The 27,805-nt window shown below is 40.9% G+C and overlaps 1 protein-coding gene across 1 annotated transcript; it reads left to right on the forward strand.

Moving 5' to 3' along the window:
• The first annotated feature begins 6,349 nt into the window (after positions 1-6,349).
• VBP1 (VHL binding protein 1) lies at positions 6,350-26,942 on the forward strand. Its single transcript, XM_030305644.1, has 7 exons — positions 6,350-6,472; positions 10,006-10,130; positions 19,816-19,882; positions 21,642-21,740; positions 24,250-24,388; positions 26,481-26,587; positions 26,822-26,942. Exons 1-6 carry the CDS (start codon positions 6,380-6,382, stop codon positions 26,549-26,551), a joined length of 594 nt encoding a protein of 197 aa, XP_030161504.1. The 5' UTR covers positions 6,350-6,379; the 3' UTR covers positions 26,552-26,587; positions 26,822-26,942.
• Positions 26,943-27,805: the final 863 nt, after the last annotated feature.

Consider the following 27,805-nt stretch of genomic DNA (forward strand, 5'->3'; position numbering starts at 1 on the left):
TGGAATGGGGATCTCACCCCTCAGGCATGAGTAACTACAGACCCAGGTGAACTGAAGGAGGCATACACACCTAGGTTCCCTAGAAGGATTAGGTGCCCCATCTGGTCACTGCATGGGGCTATTCCAGGGTGCAATATCTGATAGAATCATGGAAGTGGACCAAGGTCTCAGTCCTTGAGCAAGAGCAATCTTGATGATTTCTAAGCAGCACTGTTTGTAAGACGGGAAGTCATAGCAAGCCCTCTGTTTGGTCCTGCAGAGGCGACAGCCCTGTACCCTGCAGAGAGGTGGGGGCTGCTTCTCAATTGCTGCCATGGGGTTAAGACAACAAGAAAGACAGGAAAACTTAACCGTAACCTTAAAACTTAACCTTATTATCAACTAAAATTCTATTAGTCATTTTTACTTCTCCCCTATTCACTTCTCCCAATATCCCCCTGGGAATTTTTTAAGATCCAAGAGCAAAACTTCACAATTTTCTCCGTTAAACTTCAGCTTATTCATTTGGGATCCTATCTCTAGCTTGGAAAGTACACTAATGTTTCTGAGTCTATTTAATATGTTTATTATCCCTTCCAGTATATATGCTATCCACATGTTCAATGAGCATGGCATCTACATTTTCATTGATACCTTAGATACAGATAATCTGGAAGACCAAGGACACAGTCCTGTGCATATCACCAGAAACCTCTCAGCAGGTCAACACATTAATCATTAGTCTTTAGATATTAGTCATTTCAAGTCTCTAATTTACCCAGTTGTCCTTAACTACAGCCCACATTGCCTCAACTTGTGAGGAAAAAGTGCAATAGATAAAGGTAGAGAAGCAGTAGGCTTGGAAAGACTTGCTGAGGAGTTTCACACTATCTGTAGTTAGTGAGGATCCATTTAAGAGGTTTAAACAGGGAAGGAAAATGGCCAGAGTCTTATCTTAATGGGCCTGTGAAACCTCCTCATATTTGTCTTTCATTAAATGTCCTTCTTTCATCTTTTGAATATATTTTAAAATCTGTATACAAATGCCAAATCATAATGTTGTACATTTTAAATATATACAACTTTATTTGTCAGTTATACCTCAACAATGCTGGGGGAAAAATCTGAGCTTATCAGGTCACCAGAAAGGTAACACAAACTAGAGAGATGTCAAAACAACTGATGCGCTATCAATTCTTAGCCCCGAATGCCTACCTGGCTCCACTCACTGCCATTACCTGGTGTGCCTGCCTGTTCTTCCCTCATTCCTTTCACCAGGAAAAGTTCTACATATCCTTCACGTTTGACCTTGAAATCATCAAATCAAATCACATGCCTGTACTAAAGTATTTCATCAAAGATCCATACATATTGTTGTATATCTAACATGTTCCATGTCCACCTTACAGATTTCCCTTCTCTTTCCCATGAGGATTATTGGCCCTGCAATGTAGGAGATCTTATTCTCATAAAGAGTCCTCTGTAGGCCTTATCAGTAGTTCATTCATGCCTCCTTTTCTAGAACTATTCTTGAGGTCTTATTCCTTCACACCATCTCACCAGCAGTTCCTTCACATCTACTTTTCTCTCTGGCAGTTAGCATTCCTTTCAGTTGATGTTCATTAAGTGTCGTATTTACTCTGGAGGGGCTACTTGTGCTCCTGGTACTATCGTATTGGGAGAGCAATTAAATGGTAATTAAGTTTCATTTTTTGTTTTCTTTTCCATTTAAATTCATAGGTTCAAACTCCAGTGGGAGCTCCTTACCAAATGGTACCTCAACCCACGAGTTATACGCAACCAGGCTCAGAGACCAGCAAGTAACCCTTCTACTCCATCCACAAGAAATAATGTATGTTTGAACTGTTGTTGCTTAGGGCCTTGGCAGAGATGTACAATCACTGGAGGCTTGGCCAGTGTCAGAAGAGAGTTTTACAATCTACACATCTTTTGTGTACTGTTTGTCTCATAGAAGAAAAATGAATTCTAACATTTTCAGCATTATAAAAAGACACCAAACTGTGCAGACCTCGTCCTCTACAAACTTGTGTTGTTAAACCTCAGCTGGGTTCTGATACTTACCCAGCAGTCCTTTTAGTCTTTCATTCAATAAGCCCAACTGGATCAGTCCTGGACAGGTGGATAAATAACTCAGCCTGGAGATTTCAGGAACAACTTCCCAGAGAAGTGTTCTCTAAGTTGATTGCTAAGATTTAAAAATAGATAGCCTGTCAAGGGAGTGGGGAAAGGATATTCCAGATAAACAGATAAACAGATAGGAAAGCACAAAGCACCATGGGAAATCAAAGGAGGGGATGATTAAGTCAGGGATCAAATGTTCCAGGGTAATGAGTATCAAATGACAGGGAGGATTTCAACTAGTAGATGTACAGATAATAGAAGTTTTGTATCACAGCTAGAGAAAACAGCTTCAGCATAGAAGTGCATGCAAGTGTGGAAATGTGGATGCATGTAGCTGAAGCATATGGGAGACTGTCATTGCTTCAGAGTATTATTTTCTAGAATTTTCTTCCTTCAGTCTTTAGGTGATGTATTGGGTCCCCTAGTTCCTGAATATTTGTCTTAGGAGGCCAGACAAACCTTCGAGTATTAGATACTAAGATGGACCAGAGGTTGGTGTAAAAAATTTGTAATTTATTTTATAACCACAGGGAAAAATATGTAGAAATGATAAAAGACTTACATATCTATCTTTCTTTCATGCAGACACAATCCATGTAGAAGTATCAAAGCACAAAGATTCATATTCAGAGGTGAAAAAAAAGGTGATGATCTCTCTAAAGCCTGAACTGAACCATCCACATCTGCCAAGTAAACATTCATTTGAACCATCAGTACTTTTGAGACTCTTCAATTCAATGTTTTAGAGCTGACGCACTCTACTTCTCTTGTTTTAATAGTTATTCTTGAAACTGTATCCTGCAAAATTATCAAAAACTAAAGTTAATATCTTAATTTTCCCTCCCAAATAACACAAGGACCATAGAACACTTTTAAACTGTAAGGCCATTCCCTCCCAACTTACATACTATGGTGGTCCAATATTTTAGACCTGTCCCGTTTTGTTAGCCCCCCAGATAAAAAGTATTCGTATTTATATGAGGCATCTGGCTGGCTCAGCTGGTAGTACATGCAACTCGATCTTGGGGTCATGAATTTGAGCCCTATGTTGAGCATAATTTAAAAAAAAGGGATTAGTATTTACAGAAACAGTTTTTGCTTAGATTTAGCCATGTGTTTACAAATTCTTTGTTCGCTATTCTTTCTTGTAATTATTGTAATTATTTTCGTTTTTTTGAAGTACATCTTTTAGAAGTTCATTTAGTTTAGTTATGCTTGTGATAAACTCAGTTTTGTTTATCTGAAAATCTTTCTTCTTACTCATTATTTTTAAACTCAATTTTATTATTTTTAAGTATATTTATTTTTTTTGAGAGAGACAGAGAAAGAGAGAGAGTGCAAGCAAGGGAGGGGCAGAGGGAGAGGGAGAGGGAGAAAGAGAATCCCAAGCAGGCTCTGCACAGGTGGGGCTCAATCCCACGAACCATGAGATCATGACCTGAGGCCAAGCCAAGTGTCGGATGCTTAACCAACTGAGGTACCCAGGTGCCCCTAAACAAAATTGTATTTTAAAAAAATCTTTAAATGTTTATTTATTTATTTTGAGAGAGAGAGAGAGAGCATGGGGGAGGGGCAGAAAGAGAGAGGGAGAGAGAGAGACTTTCAAGCAGGCCCCGTGCTGTCAGCACAGGTTCTGATGCAGGGCTTGATCTTATGAACTGTGAGGTCATGACCTGAGCCAAAACCAAGTGTCAGACCCTTAACCGACGGCGCCACACAGGCGCTCCCCTAAGCCAAATTTTAAACTAATGTACACATACAAGTTCTACAAGCATGCTTGTATGAATCTTTTTGCAGACAAACATGGATATATCTCCTGGGTAAATATATAGGAGTGGAATGGGTGAGTCATAGAATAGGTGTTTGTCTAAAATTAAAACTGCCAAAAGGTTTTTTTTTTAATTTTTAATGTTTATTTTATTTTTGAGAGAGACAGAGTGCAAGTGGGGAGGGGCAGAGAGAGAGAGAGAGAGACATACACAAAATCCGAAGCAGGCTCCAGGCTCTGAGCTGTCAGCACAGAGCCCGATGCGAGGCTCAAACTCACGAGCCATGAGATCATGATCTGAGCCGAAGTTGGATGCTCAATTGACTGAGCCACCCAGGTGCCCCAAAACTGCCAAAAGTTTTCCAAAAACAACTGTTCCACTTCTTCCTGCTGCCAATGTATGGAGAAATCCAGGGACTTCAAATTGTAGCCAGAAATTACTGCTGTCAACATTAAAAAAAATTTTTTTAATGTTTATTTGTTTTTGAGAGAGAGAGACGCACACACACAGAACCCAAAGCAGGCTCCAGGCTCTGAGGTGTCAGCACAGAGCCCCACTTGGGCTCTAACCCATGAACACGAGATGGTTACCTGAGCCAAAGTTGGATGGTTAACCAACTGAGCCATCCAGGCACCCCACAAATGATCCATCCACAAATGAGCCATCCCTCACCCCATGATGAGGGAGAGTGGGGCAAGCTGAGGGCAAAGTACAGGCTAACAGCACCCCACCCCCAGGTGGGGTATGTGTGACATTCCTTAGACACTCCTGGCTACCCAGAAACAAAGGAAAGGGGTTTAAGTGCATGCCATGGTGATGTTGGAAACTAAGGCAAATGAAAAATTAAGTTCCCTTACTGCCTACAGCCGCTTATTGACAAGTCCTTGAAACCAGCAGAGTGACGTCCCTCTAGGAGCTCAGCTGCCTCTATGATGACACTTTGCTGGGGGCAAAAGAGAATCTTGGCTTAACATTATCCTGACCCACCCCCAGGAACCTGTAAGTCTACTTTAATGTATAAAACTTCTTTGGAAACTTCCTTATCTCAACTGCCCCAGGATATATGCTGGCAATCATACTTCAAGCTTATGGCTCCCTAATATACATCTGAAGGGTCTCATGACTGAGGTTTTACTAAATGGTAATAAATGGCATTTTCCTAGCAACAGATAGTTCCCCAAGGTCCTGGAAACCTTGCTTCCAAGATTCCTTAGAGACTTACCCTGTCCCTAAGCCCCCCCCCCCAACCTGTGGGTATACAAACAGTTACCCATCACGACCCCAGTGCACCTCTTCCTGCCCACAGGTCCTGTCCCTATGCTTTAATAAAATCACCTTTTTGCACCAAAGACATCTTCAACAATTCTTTCTTGGCTGTCAGCTCCGGACCACCCCACAATCACCCCAAAGCTTTATCAGTTCATTTTTAAGGTTCTTTAGTTTGTCTATAAACTGTGGGTGAAAATATTCCCTGTCACACTGGGCTTGCTGTGATTAAATCACATACTCAGTGACTGGCACATAATTAGCCTTTGATAAATGTTAATCAGTATTATCATTACATATGTATCCCCACTGAGTAAGAGAAACTAACATCCTTTATTCGTCAACGAGCTGGCTTATGGTAGGGTTTGTGTGAATGGATGGAGCACCGCTTCACTGGAAAGCACTCCAATGTAAGCAAAAGCAGGAAGGAGCAGGGTGGTTAGTTGTTAGAAAGGAGACCAAAGAATAATTACTTAGGTCTGTATAGCGCACTTGCTTTCAAAGGGTTGTAGTGGCGGACGACATTGGGGAAGGCCTTAGGACTGGAAGCCTCGGAAGAGTTTAGGCTTTTGTATGTAGAACATGAAGTTTTGAAAACGTTTGAGTTGGGGTGGCAAGATTGTGATCAAAGGTGGCTTTTGGGAAAGGTTGGTGCAATGGGCTGGGTATTTATTAAAAGCGGGCCAACGGCTCCATACCGAAGCAGGCACAAAACCAGTCCCCTCTGAGGGCCAGGAAGCTCGCTGGGATGGTGGGACCAGAAAGGCACCGACACCAAGGCTCCCCGATGGCGTCTAGTCCCTGGTTCACCTTGAAGCTGACAGGGGGATCGAGTCGCTTCAAAGACCATTCTGGAGGGTGCTGCCCGTTTTGGCGCGGTAGTGGCGTTCCAGTTGGACCTCTGATTCTAAGGGCCCTCGAGTCCTCCCACCCACAAAATCCCCTGTACCCCTCTTTCCCGGAGTCCGCATGGGTTCTTCCCGCAAAGCCGGCATCTCCCTCGCGACACTTCGTCACTTGTCACTCACCTGCTCGCAGCCAATCGGTACCCATAGGTTAGGCACCTCCTCCTCCTCCGAGAGAAGGAGGGGCTACTTCCTGCGCGCCTATGAACGCGCAGATTCACAAGAGTGGGGCGGGCCTGCAGCTGTGAGCGAGCCAATCAGGGGCCACCGGCCGTTGGCGGCTCGAGAGGCGGCTAGTCGCGCGCTCGCTTTCCCAAGATGGCGGCCGCTAAGGACGGTTGTGGATTAGGAGAAGTGGCCGCAGGGAACGGCCGGCGGCTCCACCTGGGGATTCCTGAGGCCGTGTTTGTGGTAAGAGGCACGCTGGTCCTCAGGATCTTGGCGTAGGCCCCGCGGGCAACCCCTTCCTTTCTCGCCTCCAGTCCGGCTTTGACTACGGGGGGAGGAGTGGAGGTGATGGACCTGGGGGAGCCCTTCGTCCGCTGTCCCCTCGGCGCCTAGACGCGCTGAACTGTGCCGGGACCCGCCCGGGGAAACGCGGTCGGTGAAGGGAAGGGGGCGCCGGGCGTGAGGCCTGTGGGGCGGGGCGGGGCGGTCTGAGGGGCCGCCCCCCCCCCCCCCCCCGGGTGCCGGTGTTCACCCTCTGCTGCTGGGAAAGGGAAAGGGGGAGGCGGCGAGAAGCCGGAGAGAGACTCAGCCTGCAGGCTGGAGCGACCGGCGGTTTTGGTGACTTAGGGTACAATGAGTAGGCAGAACAGCTGGTGCCCAGGTGTGACAGTAGGAAATTTACCGGTGCGTTGAAGGGGCGCAGTGGCCTGCCGCCTGGCCGGAGTGGAAGGAGACACCGATGGGAAAGTAGCGTGGAGGCCGAGTGCGAAGGCCTCGTGTGTCCTAAGGAATCGAGGCTGTGTGCAGTAGGCACCGGGCTGTCGTTAGAAAGTGTCTACGGAAAGGCACGATGTGGTCATATTTGGTTTTAGGTACGTCATTCTAACGCTGGAAGAGAATTAACGGTGTGGAGTTGAGAGAGGAGGCAGGGAATGCAATTTGGAGGCTTCACAGAACAGGGAGTTCAGCGGAAGTCCAACCAGAGAGAAGCAACTAGATGCTTTCAACACTGTTCTTCCATCAGGCTGCTCTAGAAATGGTTTTTGAAAACTGAGTGAGAGAACCCGACTGGCCTTCAGCCCAGTATCCTCCGTCTTTCCTCACTCACTTCTGACTGAGCTGCTGTAAAGTCTTAATGAAGTGTTCTCGACCTTTTGGGTTGTACCTATATTGCCGTATCTCCACCTCTTTGTTAATGATATCGTACATCGTTCGATGGACCCAATTTATTCTTTATTTAGACCACTTTTATATACACTCTATTGCATAGTTGCATTTGGTGATTCAATTTTGTAGTTGTTTTCTTTTGTTATTTTGTACCATTTATTTCTTTCCATTCATTTCCCAACTAATGGTAACAAGAGACAAAATTTGTTGACTGCCAGCCGCTTTCCTGATGCTTTTACAGAACTCTAGGGGGGCGAGTATGGTTATCATTTCCATTTTGTAGATGATGAAACTGGGGTACTTAAGTAACTTGCCCCGAGTCATGGTGCGTAAGCAGGTGACTGAGGATTTGAACTTGGGCAGTCTGTGGAGCACCAGAGCCACTATTTATACATTCTGCTCTGCCAGTGGGAGGAAAGTGAGGTGGTCATCTTGGCTCAGTGTCATTTCTCCTAGTCCTAGCACAGCGCCTGACACGTAGTATAATCTCATAACTAGACGTTGAATTCAATTTCCACAGTGCCTTGAACACTGCATTCTTGGTCCTCAGCGAGAGGTGACTTCAAAAATCTAATTCCAGAGGATACACTTTATCTGACACTTTATAAAGTCTTATCTTAAAATGCCATTTCCCCCTAAAACTGCTATGGGTTATTTTTTCTAGACCTTTAACTTTCTACCAGTATGACATAATATATATGCAATCTAATATAATATATAAGCAGCCTAATTTTTATGTATTATTTGAATAACATGTACTGTAGAAAGAACATTGGCTTCTAAACAGACCAGGGTTTGAATCCTGCCTGGACTTCCCAATTACTGCCTCATGTTGAGCATATTATTTTACCGCTTTGAGCCCCAGTGGCTTTAAGTGTAATAGGGATAACAATGCTTAGTTGCCGTGGGAAGCAATATGTACTTTCAGTATTCCAAGTAGATGCTGAATATGTATTAGTTTCTTTGATGATAGGAGGTAGTACACTGTATTGGTTAAAAGACCTCATCCTTTTCTCCATTCCCACTGGTGCAGTAGTTTGTTTTCTTTGCTGGAATTGTCTCTTTCCCCTTTGCCTAGTGGCTGACCTCTTAATCTCTCAACATCTAGTTCAGATAGGACCTCTCTGTAGTTTTGCTTGAGCACTACCACTACCCCAAGACAGAATGCTTGGCACTTTCATCAGTTCCCTCAGCTGATTGTATTATACACATAGCTAATGTTTGTTGAGCACTTATTACCTGTCATGTATTCTTCTAAGCATTTGACATATGCTAACTCATTTAATCCCCTGTGAGGAAAAGGTATTCTCATTTTACAGATGAGAAAGTTGAGGCAAAGAGAGAGGTTCAGTAGCTTCCCCGAAGTGAACACATCTAGTATGTGGTGAAGCCAGGATTCAAACCAGGCAGGCCCTGTGTTGTAGCCACAATGCTGTGCTGCTACAGTTAATTCTCCTTGCTAGACTCTAAGCTCCTAGTAATGTTTACCATGTGCTAGAAACTTTAATTTAGATCTCTTTCCTGCAGTGACCCTTCTAGGAAGATGTGTCTCCATTTTACATGCAGAGTTCAGCCATTGCCCCCAGCCTCACCTTTTCAGTTTCTTTTGCTTTGTTAGACCGATAATTTTGATGGCCTCATGGTTCACTCCCTTGCTGTGTTTCTCTTTCATTTGCTTCTTGTCTTGCTTTAGCTGAAATATTCCCTTATAGCTAGTAAGCATGGGTAAGAGTAATGATCTAGAGATTGCAGAAACCATAAGGTAGTTGAATTTAACGTACAGTGAAGGAAAAACGTTCTTTTAAGTGCTGGAAAGCTCTAGTAGGATTGGCTTAAAGCTTCCACATATTTTCATCTAGTTCTTGATCCTTATTTAATTAACTAGCTTTTCTTTAAGGACCAGGATGTAGTATACGTTTTAAAAAATGCTATTCAGTTTGACTACTTTTTTTTTTGCGTAATTATTCCTGTTACAAAAGATTGTTCCGTTTGCCTTTCAGGTTTATTTTATTTTGACCAGTTGATACTTAAGGAGGTATTTGTGGCTTGCCTTGGGAACCAAATGACCATATTTAACATGATTTCAGTGGCAGAACTTGTTGAATTAAAAATTTTAGTCGAGGGGCACCTGGCTGGCTCAGTTGGTAGAGCATGTGAGTCTTGGTCTCAGGGTCATGAGTTCAAGCCCCATGTTGGACATGGAGCCTACATTAAAAAAAAACTTAGTCGATAATTTTGGCATACAATCTGAGTTGTTTTGTGGCTGGGGCATGTGACTAGGCAATGTGTTTGTTGGTAATTTTCATTACCATTTTCATTTCATTACTAGAGCCACCTGGGGGTGCATAAAGCAGGTAAGGTCATCTTTCTTTCCATATATATAAATAAAAAGAGGAAGGCGGAGGAAGAATAAATTGGATACATAATGTATGTGCGATGTCTGAAATGCTTTTTATAACTACTTTTTTAGTTAAAAACAAGCCTTTGGAGAAAGGAAATACAAGCTTCTTTTTTTTCTTTTATGTTTTAAAGATAAAGTTGAAGCACTCAAAAATCAGCTTAGAGGTATAAATTCTAAAATTTGTCATGTGTTATTTTTGATAATAAAGGAAGATGTGGATTCCTTCATGAAACAGCCCGGGAATGAGACTGCAGATATAGTACTGAAGAAGCTGGATGAACAGTACCAGAAGTATAAGTTTATGGAGCTCAATCTTGCTCAAAAGAAAAGGAGGTAAGTGTAAAAATTTACAAGAGGTTTTTTTTTTCTTTTTGGTTAATCTTGTATGGCTTAAACTTTTTAAGAATTAAGGCATAATTTACATATAATGAAATGTCCAGGGGTGCCTGGATGGCTCAGTCAGTTAAGCATCTGACTCTTGATTTCAGCTCAGGTCATGATCTTAGGTTGTGAGATCGAGCCCCACTCGGGCTCCGCACTGGGTGTGGAGCCTGCTCAAGATTTTGTCTTTCTCCCTCTACTGCTCACATGCGCGCGCGCGCTCTCTCTCTCTCTCTCTCAAAAAAAAAGGTCAGATCTTGAATTTTAGTTTGATGAATTTTCACAGATGGATCCACTTCTGTAACCATTGCCCAGATCAATATGTAGAACATTCCTATTACTGTAGGAAGTTCCCTCCTGCCCCTTTCTGGCCAGTCCTGCCCACTCCCAGAGCTGACCACTGTTCTGATTGTTTTCACCATAAATTTGTTTTGTCTGTTTGTGAACTTCATATAAACGAAAGCATGTAGTAACTACTATTTTATGTCAGGATTTTTACACTTCGTATAATGCTTTTAAGAGTCATCCATGGTTTTGTGTGTGTCAGTGGGTTAATTTCTTTTTACTGCTGAATCTTGTTCCATTGTATGTATGTACCACAATTTTTATCTATTTTTTTTCTATGTGATGTGCTATTTATTTTTTAATTTATATCCAAGTTAGTATATAGTGCAACAGTGATTTCAGGAGTAGATTCCTTAATGCCCCTTACCCATTTAGCCCATCCCCCCGCAGCCCTTCAGGCAACCCTCTGTTTATTCTCCATATTTAAGAGTCTCTTATGTTTTGCCCTCCTCCCTGTTTTTATGTTAAATTTGCTTCTCTTCCCTTATGTTCATCTGTTTTGTATCTTAAAGTCCTCATATGAGTGAAGTCATATATTTGTCTTTCTCTAATTTCACTTAGCATCATACCCTCCAGTTCCATCCACGTAGTTGCAAATGGCAAGGTTCCATTCTTTTTGATGGCTGAGTAATACTCCATTGTATCTATATACCACATCTTCTTTATCCATTCATCCATCAATGGACATTTGGGCTCTTTCCATACTTTGGCTATTGTTCATAGTGCTGCTATAAACATGGGGGTGCATGTGTCCCTTCAAAACAGCATACTTGGATCCCTTGGATAAATACCTAGTAGTACAATTGCTGGGTTGTAGGGTAGTTCTATTTTTAATTGTTTGAGGAACCTCCATACTGTTTCCAGAGGGGCTGTACCAGTTTGCATTCCCACCAGCATTGCAAAAGAGATGCTCTTTCTCTGCATCCTCACCAACATCTGTTGTTGCCTGAGTTGTATCTATCTATCTATCTATCTATCTATCTATCATCTATCTATCTATCTATCTTTTAAGTTTACATCCAAGTTAGTTAGCATATAGTGCAATAATGATTTCAGAAGTACATTCCAGTAATTCATCCCCTATGTATAACACCCAGTGCTCATCCCAAGGGTCTTCCTTCATGCCCCTTGCCCATTTAGCCCACCCCCAACCCACAACCCCTCCAGCAACCCTCAGTTTGTTCTCCATATTTAAGAGTCCCTTATGTTAATGTGTTTTGTATCGTAAAGTCCTCATATGAGTGAAGTCATATATTTGTCTTTCTCTGACTAATTTAGCTTAGCATGATACCCTCTAGTTCCATCCAGGTTTTATCTATTTTTGTCTATTTGCCTGCCAATGGACATTTAGGTTGTTTCCCCATTGCGTTTGAAGTCTTTGTGCATGTGTATGTTTTCTTCTTCTGAGTAATTACCTAAGGTTAGAATTGCTGACCTGTAAGTATAATGTTCAATTTTATGAGGAAACTGCCAAAAGTTCTCCAAGGTGGCTATACCACATTTCACTCCCACCAGCAATGTATGGGAGTTCCAATTGTTTCACATCCTTGCCAGTACTTGGTGTTATTAGTCTAAAGATGGTTTTGAAAACATAATAGAATGAATATTGAAGACCTTATTCCAAAGCACCTAGGGTCATAACATCTTAAATCTCTAGTTCATCCTTATTTTTCTGATGAGATGAGAGATGCATAGAGGTTATGATTTTCCTGAAATTTCATAACTAATAGGCATAGGACAAATGGATCCTTGCTTTTACTTGTTTATTTCCCTGTATTTTTATTTTTATTTTTTTTAAATTTTTTTTTTCAACGTTTTTATTTATTTTTGGGACAGAGAGAGACAGAGCATGAACGGGGGAGGGGCAGAGAGAGAGGGAGACACAGAATCGGAAACAGGCTCCAGGCTCCGAGCCATCAGCCCAGAGCCTGATGCGGGGCTCGAACTCACGGACCGCGAGATCGTGACCTGGCTGAAGTCGGACGCTTAACCGACTGCGCCACCCAGGCGCCCCTCCCTGTATTTTTATAGTAGCTTATAAAGTCAGTTCACTGTAGTAAATATTTGCGGATATCTGCTGTGCACAAACGCAGCATTCTTCTGTCAGTTAAATATTTATGGAATTCCGACTAGGTGCCAGATCCTGTTTGGGTGAAATCAGGTCCAGTATCTGCTCTCAACAGGGACACAGTCTAGTGGCATGATAGATATGTAAATAAGATAAGTACATAAAGAATAACAGTCAAGATACTTTGGTGCAAAGGAATGAGTTAGCAAGGGAGAGGTGTGATCTGGAGGGGGGCAAGGAGGTTCAGGGGAAGCTTCCAAGAAGAGCATATGGCTCTGTAGAATTCTGAAGGCTGGGTATGAGTTTTGGAGGCAGACTAAAGGAAGGAGGGTCACCTGGGCATAAGGTGCCATTTATGTTAAAATGCAAAAGTTTCTTTAGACATATTTTCTCATTTGATTTTGGTGACAGGGTAATTTGAATATGGGCTGGGTATTAAATAAGATGAGAAGTTATTGACATGAACAGATAGAGAATGTTAGCAGAAAAAGGCAGGATAGAAAACACTATGGTATGCTCTCGTTTTGGAAAAAAATTGTATATGTACACAAATATTTGGAAGTACACTAATGGTGTATTAACAGTGATAATCTTTGGGTGGTGGGAATATGGCATTTTTAGAAATTTGGTCATCTGTATTGTTAAATTTCTACAATATTCATATGCTGCTTTTTTAAAGTTTATTTTTGAGAGAGAGAGAGAGAGAGGTAGCGTGAGTGAGGGAAGGGTAGAGAGCGAGGGAGTGAGAGAGAATCCCAAGTAGACTCTGCGCTGTCAGCATGGAGCCCAATGCAGGGCTCAATCCCACAACTCTGGGATCATGACCTGAGCTGAAACCAAGAGTCGGACACTTAATGGACTGAGCCACCCAGGCGCCTCTCACATACCGATTTTGTAATAAAGTTTATTTTCATTTTAAGAAGAAGAATAAAGCCATTGGATTTCAGGTCACCCACAGGGAGGTTATAGATAGAGAAGAAAATGGGCCTCAGGATCAAGCCCTGGGAGTGAGGAGGAAATTTGTGTATCAAAGTTATATTGCTAACTCTAGTACTGTGTGGTATAGTAGGGTACTCACTCCAGGTTTATATATGCTCTAGGCCTGAATGTGAGAGATAAAAATTGCAGTGTGCACCTGCAGTCTTCCTAATTAGGTACATTTGGGGTATATCAGTTAACAAAACAGACAGTCCCTGCCCTTGGAGATGTTGCAGTCTAATGGAATGTAGATAGTAAACACACAGTTCAATAGAATTAATATTTGTTGTGCACCTAATATGTGGCATCATCCTAAATACTTAGTATATATCAGTGAACAAAACAGATAAGAATTTGTGTCCTCATGGAGCTGGCATTCCAACCAGAAAACAGAACTAGAGTATACAGTAGGTTAGAAGGCAATAAATGCAAAAGAAATAGAAAATGGAGTAAGAGGGTGTGTGTGTGTTTATGTGTATGATATATGTGTGCGTATATATATTTTTTGAGGATGTGTGACCTTTTGAAAAAAACTCACAGATGAACCACGTAGCCTTGAAATACTGGAAAAAAATAAGAAAACGTCAGGTATTACTGTAAGAATACAGTCTATAATACATATCACATATTATATAAAAAATTTTTTGAGGATGTGTGACCTTTTGAAAAAAACTCACAGATGAACCACGTAGCCTTGAAATACTGGAAAAAAATAAGAAAACGTCAGGTATTACTGTAAGAATACAGTCTATAATACATATCACATATTATATAAAATACATGTTTATTGACTTTTTATGTTATCAGTAAGGCTTCCAGTCAACAGGCTATTAGTAGTTAAGTTTTTGAGGGAGTCAAAAGTTATATGTGGATTTTTAAAAATATGTGTTCTTGTTTTTTTAAGTTTATTTATTTATTTTGAGAGAGACAGAGAAGGAGCATAAGCAGGGGAGGGGCAGAGAGAAGGAGAGACTGAATCCCAAGCAGGCTCTGTGCTATCAGCACAGAAGACTGACTCGGGGCTCAATCCCGCGAACCATGAGATCATGACCTGAGCCAAAATCAATAGTCAGATGCTTAACCAACTGAGCCACCCAGGCACCCCTATACATGGATTTTTGACCGTATGGGGGAATTTTGTCAACCCTGCATTGTCAAAGGTCAACTGTATATTGGATACTAATCCTTTTAAGTTATATGGGTGAGAAATTTTTCTTCCTTTTGTGATTTGCCTTTTTTCTTATGGTTTCTTCTGATGAGTAGTTCTTAATTTAAATGTTTTCGATTAAAATTTCCCTTAATATTTTTTTGTGTCTTGTTTAAGAAATCCTATCCTTATATTTGTGTTTAAAAAGACAAACTTCTATGTTTTCTTATAAAAGTTTTAAAATTTTGCTTTTCACGTTTAACGTCTTAATCTAGAAATTTATGTATGGTGTGTGGTAGGCTTTCAATTTCTTTTTTTAGTGGATATACTGTGGACATAGTATTTGACTCAGCACTATTTAATTGTAATGTTGTGCAGTTTAACAATCTTTTTCCTTACTAGTCAGTGCTTTTTTGTATCCTATTTAAGCAATACTTTCCTATCCCAGGTTCATGAAGATATCCTCTTCATGTTTTATTCTTTAAGTTTTATTGTTTTATCTTTTCACATTTAGATCTTTATAATCCATGGGTTATTCAGAAGTATGTTGCTAAATTTTGAAGCAGTTGTGAAACTTTCTAGCATGTTTCTTTGTCCTCTCTCTTTGTCCTCTCAATACTATAAATTGGCAGTTGGATCTACGGTCTTAATTGTATTCAGGGTTTTTGTGGTTTTTTGACAGTACTGCTTCATAGGTTTGTGTAACGTTTTTCCATTAAGAGGTAGATAGTATCTAGTTGTCTCTTTTTATGATACTCCATGCTGGATCCATTCGTTGTGAGTTGCAAAATGATGTTCTAGTTCAGTTATTTTTAAATTTATTAATAAGCTGGTATACTTCTATAAAGAGAAGCATCCCCTACCTATTATGTGGTAAAGTAGCTGCAGGAGATCAGCTCACTTCCAAGTTGCTTCCCTCGCAGGGGTCACCCCTGTGGTCCCTGCCACCCTCAGTGGCTCTCCGCTGCCTTCCAGCTAACAGGGTGTGTGTTTTCTCTGGCTGTTGGGACGGTTACAGGTGGGAGGGCTGGTCTCCCCTCTGAACCTGGGACAATTTGTATCCCTTTTTAAAACCTTTTTAGTCTACATTATCAGGCACATGCAGTTTGAGAATTACTATGTTTTGGTGAACTTAACCCTATATAAAATAATGCTTATTGTTTCAGGTCTGTTTTGTTGAATGCTTACAGCTGTTCCAGCTTTTTTCGGGTAACATTTTCTTGATGAATCTCTTCTGTCTCTTCATTGTCTACCTGTTTATTATTTCTGTTTAAGGGTGTTCCATGGAAACAACATAAGGTTATTGTTTTAAACCTAGCCTTTCTTTTTAGATAAACTAATTTTTCTTTTTGGGTACTTTTGATATCATCATCTCTTTTGTTTTAATTCACTGGAATTTGTGTGTGGCTATCTTTTGTCTTTCTTACCGAGCTGTATGTCTGCTTTCTTTTAGTATGGATATAGCTGTGTGGTTTGCCTTTATCCATAGAGGGTTTTGCTTTTGCCAGGAGTGCCTATTGTATACAAGCCTGTTCCTGTTCTGGCACTTAATATGCGAGCTCCTCCACTGAGCTGCTGGGTGGGGGGTGGAGGGCAGGCCTAGGTCTGCAGCCCACAGTGGCACCTGACTCATGATGCTTACTTTTCTGTAGGTCTCACTGCTCAACCCAAAGCCTTTTCCAGTTTTTTACCCTTTAATTTTTTTCTGGAACTTCCCTCACCTCTGATATCAGCTATGCAACAAAAACGATTTTTTTGTGCACGATTGAGTTGTTTTGCAGCAGATGGCTCTATGTAGTAGTTTGCATACTAACCTCTGTCTTTACATATGCTGTAAATGGTTCCTTGCAGCCTGTCATTTGTCTTTAACTTCACCTTCAGTATAGAAGTTCTTTAGTATTTCATAATTCTCTTGTGGTAATCTCCTAACACCTGAATTGTATGCCTTTTATTGTTCTTTAACCGGAAATTTTGTGATTATCATTTTTTGCATTTTTTTCTGTTAATTTTTTTCTCCTTTTGGAATTCCTGTCAATATAGATGTTGATGCTTCTAATTCTGCCTTCCATTTCTCTATTATTTCCTCTCTTCTGACTTTGGTAATTTGACTTTTGGCGATTAGATGGATGTCCATGAGTTCCTTATTTGAGCCATTACGTTTTATACCTAGTCATTCTGGTTGGTTCTTCTTATAGCTACTTGTTTCTTCTTCATATTACCAATAATCCTTTTTTTGCTCTCTGAGGTATTTTTAAATACTTATTGATAATCTAATCTTTTAGTATTTCATTTTGTTTCATCTGATGGACATTGTTGAATTTAATTGTCTTTTTTTATTGTAGTTGTGTTTATCAGATTATCATTTCTTTTCCCCATCAGCTCACATTCCCTCAGGGATACCAGTTACTTTGGCCAGTCATGGAGTAATGTGGAGGTGGGAGTAATTTAAGCCCCTCCTGGTGAGTAGGGGTAGGAAGAATGCTGTTAGTGTTATAGTCTAGGACACCACCATTGGACAAATGTCCCTTCTCCCCAACCAGGTGACTTGGTCTCTGAGGATTCTTTTAGTTCCTCCGCCCTTGGCTGTCTTTGGTGTCATCACTCCTGGGAGTAGGAGTGAGGGGAAGGGGATGACTGGGGACCAGTATTTGTCTTCTCAGCTCCTCAGCCTGACCTCTCTGCTTCTGGTCAGTTCTACTCTTTTTCCACCCCGTAGCAATGACAGAGTAGGTAAGGTGATTCACCCAGAGCAATTTAGATGGAGGAGAAAACACCTAGAAAGTTCTCCTTTAGCTGTACTCCCCTTTTGAAGATTTGGTTTGCTTCCCTTCTAAGCCTCCATCTCCCTTCTCACTCCGCTACCCATTCCTGGAACTTAGAGATTTCTGTTGTTCATATAATAACAATGACGTAGAACTGACCCAACTGTCCACTGGCAAGAGAGTAGATAAAGAAGATGTGCTATATTCAGAATTTAATGTTACACAGCTGAAAATGAATGAACAAGTCTTAGGAACCTAACTGAGTTAAAAAAGCAAACCCAAGAAAACCACATATAACACGAGATTGTATTAAGCCAAGAAACCTGCAAAGAATATATTATTTGGGAATGTACGTAAATGTGATGAAACTCTTGAAAAAGAGAAAAAGGGGCTGTAGGCATATGGTTCAGGAGAGCTGCTATCTCTTGGGATGGAGCAGACTGGGGAGGGGTGATGAGGTTCCTAAGTTGCCTGGGGCTGCAGCTGATTGATTTATATATGCTCCATAATTTATGTATAACATGTAATATTTTTACATACAAAAATATATGCTAGAAATCATTGGCATGACCAAAAAATCTTTATCTGAACATTCTTCTTATGTTGTATGTGTATCAGATATTTTACAAATATAGCTCCTTAACATTTACCTATATCAACACAGAATACAAAAGTAAGCAAAATTGGAAGATCTACAACATCCATATTGAATTTGTAAAGAGTTCACAAAGCATTATCCTTCAAACTAAGTAAAAAACATAAATGCTAAGTATGTGTTTCTAGATTATTCACTGGACTTTATTTCCAAAAAGCAATCTACACATTCAGTGAGTGCAATCCCTATCAAAATGACACCAGCATTCTTCACAGAGCTAACAATCCTAAAATTTGTATGGAACCAGAAAAGACCCCAAATAGCCAAAGTAATGTGGGCAAAGAAAAGCAAAGCTGGGGGCATCACAATCCCAGACTTTAAGCTGTATTACAAAGCTGTAGTCATCAAGACAGTATGGTATTAGGTGTCTGGGTGGCTCATTTGGTTAAGTGTCCAACTTCAGCTCAGGTCATGATCTCGCAGTCTGTGAGTTCGAGCCCCATGTCGGGCTCTGTGCTGACAGCTCAGAGCCTGGAGCCTGCTTCGGATTCTGTGTCTCCCTCTCTCTCTGCCCCTCCCCCGCTCACGCTCTGTCTCTGTCAAAAATGAATAAATGTTTAAAAAAAGACATTATGGTATCGATACTGTTTTTTTTTAAGTAGCAAGCTCTTCTACCACACTTCTTGCCAGGTCAGTAGCACAGGGTAAAATAAAGTTTTCCCTGCTGCTTTTCACGCATGCTGTGACTTCCTTTATATAATAAGTATATTTTCTTTGTTTATCAAATTTTCATTTAAATTCCAGTGTAGTTAACATACAGTGTTATATTGGCTTCAGGTGTACAATATAGTGATTCAACACTTCTATAATAAGTACATTTTCATCATCACATTTAAATTTTGTTTACATACCAATCTCCAGTCACGTTTAGTTAAATGCATTCTGAAAAAACCACAGCTTTGTTTCTGTATCCTTAGTTTGTTTTGTTGCAGATTCCATTGTGATTTGACAGGGACCCCACATTTGCACATTTTTCCATGCAAAACATTTTATGACCTTGGGCAGCCTCTAATCATCACAGAAAAGAGCTAACCTTCAGTGCCAACAAAATAAAAAATGTTTCATTCTTTCTTCTAAGTAACTTTGAGTGTTTTCAGCATATTTTTATCTCTTATTTTCTTGTCAGTGACATTGATGTCACTTGGGACAGTTGCTAGTAGTTTCGTTTTTTAAGATTAATTTTTAATAGATGTTCATTTTTAGAGAACTTATGGAGCACATCTCCATAGCACAGTTGAACAGAAGGTACAGAGGTTTCCCATACACTCTGTGCCTCCCCAAACATGCAGAGCATCCCCCATTCTCAACAGCTCAACAGCCTCCACCAGAGTGGGACATTGACTGCAATTGATGAGTCAAGGGGCTCCTGGCTGGCTCAATCTGTAGAGCATGTGGTTCTTGCTCTAGGGGTCGTGAATTCGAGCCCCACTTTTGGCATAGAGCCTAACTTAAAAAATAAATGAATGATGAACCAATACATAATAATAATATATTTTTATTAACTAAACTCCCTAGTTTACCTTAGGGTTCACTGTTGTGTTGCATATTCTGTGGGTTTTGACAAATGGATGATTTTAGCAGTCCTCAAAAAGATATCGATAGAAAATGCAAAGCCAGTAAGACTGTGTCCTAGGGTTTTTCTTGCCTGCAGAACACTAAGTCAACCTTTTTCTTATTCACAGGCTGAAAGGTCAGATTCCTGAAATTAAGCAGACATTAGAAATTCTAAAATACATGCAGAAGAAAAAAGTAAGTGCATTTTTGTTTATAAATGTGAATGAACCAGAATACTTCAGCAGAAATTCATCTTCCTTGACTCCTTGGTTACTGGTATTTGAATGTGCTGGTAGATCCAGTCTGCCGCCTTGATTCTTATGTACATGTGCAGTGTGCTTCTGTGATAAATGTGGCTTTGTGGCTTGTTTTTCCAAGTCAGCTTTAATTTTAGGGTCTACACATCTTGGATTATTTTACTTATATGGAGTATTTATAAGACTTAAATGCAATTTGAAATTATTTTCTTTTTTAAATTTTTTTGATGTTTGTTTATTTTTGAGAGAGACAGAGAGAGCACGAATGGGAGGGAGGGCAGAGAGATAGGGAGATGCAGAATCTGAAGCAGGCTCCAGGCTCTGAGCTGCCAGCCCAGAACCCGACGCAGGGCTTGAACCCACAAACTGTGAGATTGCAACCTTAGCCAAAGTCAGACACTTAACCAACTGAGCCACCCAGGCACCCCAAAATTATTTTCGATACAAAAAGAAAATACCTTATTTTGAGGTAACAGCATCTAAGGGTTTTTGTTGTTGTTGTTCTCCCTAAGAATAAGGAGTGAGTCCAAGATTTACAGATCTGCAAAGAATCTTAGAAATTATGTTTTGGGTTCTCATTTCACAGTTGAGGGGACCATTACAGAGAGGTTACACTTGACCAGTGTCACATAGCTGGTTATTGGCAGAACTGGATTTGAAAATGTGCTGAGTCTTAATCCCATACTCATTAGAGGCTATAAAGATTAAATTTTATAAGCATATTATATTTAAGAGATTATATGTAGGTGTATATGTATATGATTTATTACTTGACAGGATAACTGTATTTCTAATACATTATTTTATGTGGTGAAGTTTTTTTTAATATCATTTATTGTCAAGTTAGCTGACCTACAGTATAGATAGTGTGCTTTTGGCTTCGGGAGTAGATTCCCATGATTCATCACTTACATACAACACCCAGTGCTCATCTCAACAAGTGCCCTCCTCAGTGCCCATCACCCATTTACCCCTCTTCCTCACCCCTACCCCCATCAACCCTCAGTTTTTTCTCTGTATTCAAGAGTCTCTTATGGTTTGCCTCCCTCTCTGTTTGAAACTATTTTTCCCCTTCCCTTCCCCCATGGTCTTCTGTTAAGTTTCTCAAATTACACATATGAGTGAAAACATATGATATCTGTCTTTCTCTGACTGACTTGTTTCACTCAGCATAATATCTTCCAGTTCCATCCACATTTTTGCAGATGGCAGGACTTCATTCTTTCCCATTGCCAAGTAGTATTCCACTGTATCTATAAACTCATGTGGTGAAATTTGTAAGAAACTTCAGAAAACTGGTTGGTTGGGCATGAAGCACTGATGAAGTAATAATTGCTGACTCTTGCATAGCACTTACTTTGTGCCAGGCACTGTTGTGTGTGTGTGTCTGTGTTTGTGTAGTCTGCTTGCTACAGCCTTCAGAGATATAGGGACAATTTTCCTAATTTTACAGACCAGGAACCTGAGACACAGAGAGGTCAAGTGAAATGCTCAATTTACACAGGTAGTAAGTAGCTGATCCAGAATCCATCCCCCCCACACGCAGGTGTCTGGCTCCAGCGTTCATTTCTATTGCCACTACACTTAGTTGGCGTGATGGTACAGTTTTCAGTGACTTAGGTTCAGATCTGTGATCTCTCCTTTATAACCTTTTTAATTAAACTGACCTATTTACAGTACTGTCATTTTTTTCCAAGGAGTCCACCAGCTCACTGGAGACTAGATTCTTACTGGCGGATAACCTGTATTGCAAGGCTTCAGTTCCTCCTACTGATAAAGTGTGTCTGTGGTTGGGGGTAAGTAACCGAAATGGCCACAGCTTTCTTGGCTTACATTTGTAAACCAGCATGGTTTTCCCGGCATAGCAGTACTGTTTGAGCTGGGTAAAGTGCCCATCTGTCTTTGACCCTGGAAGGAACAGAGGTGGAGTTCAAGGGGTCTGTACTGGAGACGGACTGAGGTGAGGAGTGTGGTGAGCTGCACAATATGCTCGGGTCTCTCCTGGTCAAGACAGAACTACCTGAAACCCTCATCCCCTTCCTCTCGTGCTGTATCGTTTAAATGTAACAGAAGGAAGAGCAAGAGAAGTAAAATGGAAAGGACTGTTGAACCTCCGATAAATGTTTCTTCTCCATAAGAGTTTATTAGTTCTCTCTAAAGTTAAGGGGAAAAGATGATTAAAAAACCTTGAAAATGGAGTCCATTTTTTAAACCATATATTTCAATTTTAGACAATTTCATAGGCCTTGTCTGTGATTTTTCCTGCCTTACTCCTCTCAGTCGCCTGACCAGACATCCAGGCCATTCCTGATGGGCCAGGTAACTGTCCACAGGTCTCATTACCCCAGGCAGGTTCTCATACAAAGTAACAAGCTACGTGTACAGCTCCAAAGTGTAGAGATTTTCTGAAAACTAAACAGTAATAAGAGACAGTGTCAGTTGACTCGGGAATGAGATTGGGGTCTGGGATTTAAGAGACATGTACTTCCATTGAATTTTTTTTTGTCCTATTCGAATTTGTATACAGTTTTCTAACTGTCACGGATTGGGTTATTCAGTCAGTAAGTATTTATTTATGCAGCACCTACTTTGTGCCAGACACTTTCATATTGTCTGTCTGATTTAATCCTTACAACCATCTTTTGAGTAATTTTTAAATTCCATTTGTCAGATGAGGGAAGTGGTTCAGGAAATGCCCAGTGTAAGTCAGGTGATGGGAAGAGTTCAGTGCTGGAGGAGGTTTGGTTCCCCACCTCCAGAATGCCCGCATCTCTAAGTGTAGGCAGTAACACCAGAGCTTCAGAATTCAACACAGTCACTTTGTCTTTGTTCCTAACATCTGTTGGAGGTAGGAAGGGGACAATAGGGGCTGCTGGGTGGTTCAGTTGGTTAAGCGTCCGACTTCAGCTCAGGTCATGATCTTGCTGTTCGTGAGTTCGAACCCAATGTCAGGCTCTGTGCTGACAGCTTAGAACCTGGAGCCTGCTTCGGATTCTGTGTCTTCCTCTCTGCCGGCCCCCCTCTCAAATATAAATAAAATCATTAAAAAATATTTGAAGAAAAGGAAGGGGACAGTAAAAGCTTGCCATTACTGGATCAAATTACATAATATGTATTTGAAAACTTTTAAATTACTTAAGCTTAAGCTCAGAAACAACTTTCTTTTTTTAAATTAAATTAAAATTTAATGTTTATTTATTTTAGAGAGAGAGAGCACAAGAAGGGGAGAGGCAGAGAGAGGGAAGGAGACACAGAATCTGAAACAGATTCCAGGCTCTGAGCTGTCATCAGAGACCCCACGCGGGGTTCGAACTCACAAAATGTGAGATCATGACCTGGGCCAAAGTCAGACACTTAACTGACTGAGCCACTCAGTCGCCCCAGAAACAGCTATTTACATTGATTCAAATGTGGGGCACCTGAGTGGCTCAGTCGGTTAAGTGTCCAACTCTTGGTTTCAGCTCAGGTCGTGATCTCACAGTTTATGAGATGGAGCCCTGAGTCAGGCTCTGCACTGATAGTGTGGTGCCTGCTTGGAATCCCCTCTCTCCCTCTGTCTCCCTCTCTCAAACTAAATAAACTGTAAGAAAATAAATTGATTCAAATGTAATACAATTTACTATCATCATGGAGGTTGTAGAAAGATGGAATTTGATGTTTGATCATTGGTTTTTCTCTTAATTCTCCTGTTTACTTACTATCTATATTAGTGTAGGCAACCTGACCTCTTTGAGCCCACATTTTCTTAGCTGTAAAGAAGGTGGTAACTTGACTGACCAGGGTTGTTTATGAGGAATCGATGATGTAGTGTATGTAAATATATTCTCTAACCCAGGGATCAATAAACTTTGTGTAAAAGGTCAGAGAGTAAATATTAAAAGAAATGTTTTTAACGTTTATTTATTTTTGAAATAGAAACAGAGTGTGAGCAGAGAAGGGGCAGGGAGAGAGGGAGACACAGAATCTGAAGTAGGCTCCAGGTTCCAAGCTGTCAGTACAGAGCCTGATGTGGGGCTCGAACTTACAAACTGTGGGATCATGACCTGAACCAAAGTTGGATGCCCAACCGACTGGGCCGCCCAGGTGCCCCATGGTCAGAGAGTAAATATTTTGGTTCTGCAGACCACACGGTCTCTGTCACGAGTACCCAGCTCTGCCACTATGGTGTGAACGCATAAGTGAATGGAGAATATCTGGAGTCCAAGAAAACTTCTAAGAAAGGGCAGCTAGATTTGGCCTAACTCCTGCCGACCCTGTGAGACACTGTGTGAATGTTGAGTAATTGTTGTGACTTTCTCTCTCCAGGCTAATGTGATGCTTGAATATGATATTGATGAAGCCCAGGCATTGTTGGAAAAGAATTTATCGACTGCTACAAAGAATCTTGATTCCCTTGAGGAAGACCTTGACTTTCTTCGAGATCAATTTACTACCACAGAAGTCAGTATCCTTTCTTTAACTAAAAGCAAAGGGAGGAAAAGAGAAAGATGATTTTCAACACTTTTATTTGCATTACTTTGATGAGAAGAATATCCTTATTCCTGGGCTAATTTGAAGTTGCAGATTTTATGAGAGTGATAAATAACATATTTGGAACTAATACTGAAATAAGTTTGTAGATAGGTTAATCTGACCTGAGTTGTGAAGGTTTGGAAACTGCAAAATGCATAAGCGTTTTTCTTTCAAATATTTTTTCAAGATGCCTTCATAGCCAGTTGAATAGTTTAATCCGCAAGTATTTATTAAGGGTCTCCCATGTTGCTGCAACTGTGCTAAGCTGTATGGGGCACAGGATGGTGAGGGAATCAGTGCAAAAAAAGAGCGGCAGAGTCTTGCTGTGTTAGAACTAAACATGTATAAAGCTACATCATAATTTCATAGCAAAATATAAGTTCATTTCGTGTATGCCACGCCAAGGCAATATAAAGTTAGGGAAAGAGATATGAGCTGGAATTAGTGCAAAGAAGACTTGGGGAAGTTAGAACTTGGTTTGTTTTGAAAGGCAGTAGAGGGTTCAGACGAGCATAGAAGAGAGGTGGAGGCAGGTGTTCTGCTTAGGGAGGGGGCAGCTGTATTGAAACCCAGATCTGTGCCTCTCCTTTCTGACTTCTCTCTCCTGGTTCCTATTGCGGACACTGGTCCCACACACTCCCCAGGACAGAAACTCGGGAGTTGCTCTCCACTCCTCTTTCATCACCAAGAGCCAACCAATCACCAGATTCTTGTCAAATTTCCCTTGTAAACCTCTCTGTCCATTTTCTCCTTTTGGCCTTCCAGAACCTAGACTAAGTAGTTTTATAGTCTGTTTTTCTCCCATCTCTCCTTCACACTATCTCCAGTGTGAATTTACTGAGTCACGCGTCCTATTTTTGCTCCTCTGGTTGCGATAGAGAACTTCAGTGGCTCCCTGTTGCAGGAAAGGTATGCACAGAGGCCCTGAGTGAAGTGTCCCATACCGTCTTACCTTGTGCCCCTGACCTCTTCCTGCCCCAGCTTCCCTCACCCCGCCCCGTGCACCTGGGTTCCAAGTAGCCCCAATCGGTTCTCCTCACTGCCCCCTGCCAATGTGCCACACCCTTTACATTTCCACTTTGTTCCTCCCACCTGGAACAATTTCCCCCTATTTATGTTTCTGTGGGTTACTCCTTCGTTTCCTTCCTAGTACAGCTCAAGTATCAGATCATTTCTATACCTGTTCAGATCCTCAGGGTGTTTTATTGTTTCTCTGTGCTTACTTAGCGCTTTGCACTCAGTACTTGGTTTTCTGTGCCAGGTCGGGAGCACTGCAAGCGTGGGAGCTGCACCTGTTCTTTTCTCCACGGCATGTGGCACGCGGCACGCGGCACACAGCGGCTGCTGAGTACTTGGGTGACGGAAGGCAGGCCTGGTGGAGGCCTAGAGCAGGGGCTGGGAATGGGACTCGTGATGTGGAGATTTGATCCACAGAAGTCCAGGGAAATAGCTATCAAACTCGTAGAGGATAACATTGGAGAAAATCTAGATGGCCTGAGTTACACTGGTGACTTTAGGATACAACACCAAAGGCATAGTCCATGAAAGAAATCACTGATATGCGAGGGCCTACACAGGGTGGTGCTTGTGGAAAGGAAAATAAATTGAGTGAATGTCCTATTAAACCAAAGGGGGGGTAAGAGATGAAATTATTGATAATTGAATTGTACTAATTTAAATATTGCCTGTAAGGATATGGTGTCAACAGTCTTTGAAATTTCATGGATGAGGAGCTATCTTTAAAACTGTTGACAGTGTCAAGGACATGTTTTGTCAAGTATAAGGCTTCAGTTGGCTACATATGCTAAACAGTTGTTGACTTGAGGCCTTGACTTTGTATTGGTGGAATTTAGTTCCAGTATTTTCTTAGCAAATGGTATTCTAGCAAGATAGCTCACAATCCTAGCTGTTACCGGTATTTTGTGTGCATGATTTCTGATTCAACATGTGAGTGAATACTTACTTAGTCATTGCATATGTTATCTTTAGAATTGCATTTGCATTTTCTTTGACAATTCTTGCAGATATGGCCAGGGTTTATAATTGGGATGTAAAAAGAAGAAACAAAGATGATTCTACCAAGACCAAAGCATAATGCTGGCAATTAAAAATGTGGTTCAGTTTTCAAAACATGTTATTTTAAATTTTTTTTTTTTTCAACGTTTATTTATTTTTGGGACAGAGAGAGACAGAGCATGAACGGGGGAGGGGCAGAGAGAGAGGGAGACACAGAATCGGAAACAGGCTCCAGGCTCTGAGCCATCAGCCCAGAGCCCGACGCGGGGCTCGAACTCCCGGACCGCGAGATCGTGACCTGGCTGAAGTCGGACGCTTAACCGACTGCGCCACCCAGGCGCCCCAAAACATGTTATTTTAAGTACCCCAAAGTTTATCCCTAAAGGTTGACATTACTTTGACTGATTTTTTTGAACAGTAAGAGCGGTAGTTAAAACTTTAAAAAACAAGATAAACATTTTATTATAAAAACAAAGTTAGTTTCAAATATTTTGTGAAATTAGCAGTATTTTAATTTTTTTTATTTCCAACAAAGTAAATGCTACTTTCATCTTTTTTTTTGTTGTTGTCGGTCATAAACAAAGTCTTAGCTGGAATGGCTGAAAACTGTGAGGTATACTCTTGAACCTAATTCTGGACACTAGCACAGTTTACTTTTTCTTTATTGGCTGATATTACTCTTACTTGATGTAGTTAAACCAGTTTAGAGGTAGGAAAAGCACTTAGTTTAAATATTTCCAAACTTGTTTTCTTTAGTACATGTGGGGCTTTATGGCTCTCTGTTGCTGTTATTTGTCTTATATAATGGATTTTCATGAAGTGCTGCTTAGCCAATAGCTATCTATTATAATATTCTGTACTTTTAAGGAACTGGTAATTGGCCTTCCTAAGTAGTAAGAGGGCTATTGAGACGCTTTTTCTTACCCCATAGAAGTACACAGTGTCTTTGCAATGTCAACATAAGGGAGATCTTGGCCAACGTGAAACAACAAAATTCTTTAGCCTCTCAAAACTCTTGGCTAAGGCAATTTTGTATTTCTTAACAGTTCTCCAAAGCAGCTGAACAAAAATGTTAAGCTAAATATAAATCTGCAGTGGTTGAAAAGATTTGTGAGCTTTTTTTATTCATGATAAGACCTCATGGGAAGACTAGAAAATCCCTGTGGAAAGCCGTTGGTACAGTGGCTAATGCTGTATGTAGAGATTCTGGTAAAAACACAAATGTATTATTCCATCTCCATGTAGAGAACAAAATATACTCGTACAATGTTTTGTAGTTGTATTTCATGATATTAAAACATTGAAGTTAAAACTGTGGCCTGGCACCTTTTTT

This window comes from Lynx canadensis, chromosome X, assembly GCF_007474595.2.
Source record: "Lynx canadensis isolate LIC74 chromosome X, mLynCan4.pri.v2, whole genome shotgun sequence".
Classification (NCBI taxonomy): domain Eukaryota; kingdom Metazoa; phylum Chordata; class Mammalia; order Carnivora; family Felidae; genus Lynx; species Lynx canadensis.

Excerpts from the sequence above, each read along its gene's own strand:
- VBP1 (XM_030305644.1), top strand. The coding sequence starts at position 6,380 with ATGGCGGCCGCTAAGGACGGTTGTGGATTAGGAGAAGTGGCCGCAGGG. Across the intron at positions 19,883-21,641 it reads AATACATGCAGAAGAAAAAA|GAGTCCACCAGCTCACTGGA; the intron begins GTAAGTGCATTT and ends TTTTTTTCCAAG. Across the intron at positions 21,741-24,249 it reads AAGTGTGTCTGTGGTTGGGG|GCTAATGTGATGCTTGAATA; the intron begins GTAAGTAACCGA and ends TTCTCTCTCCAG.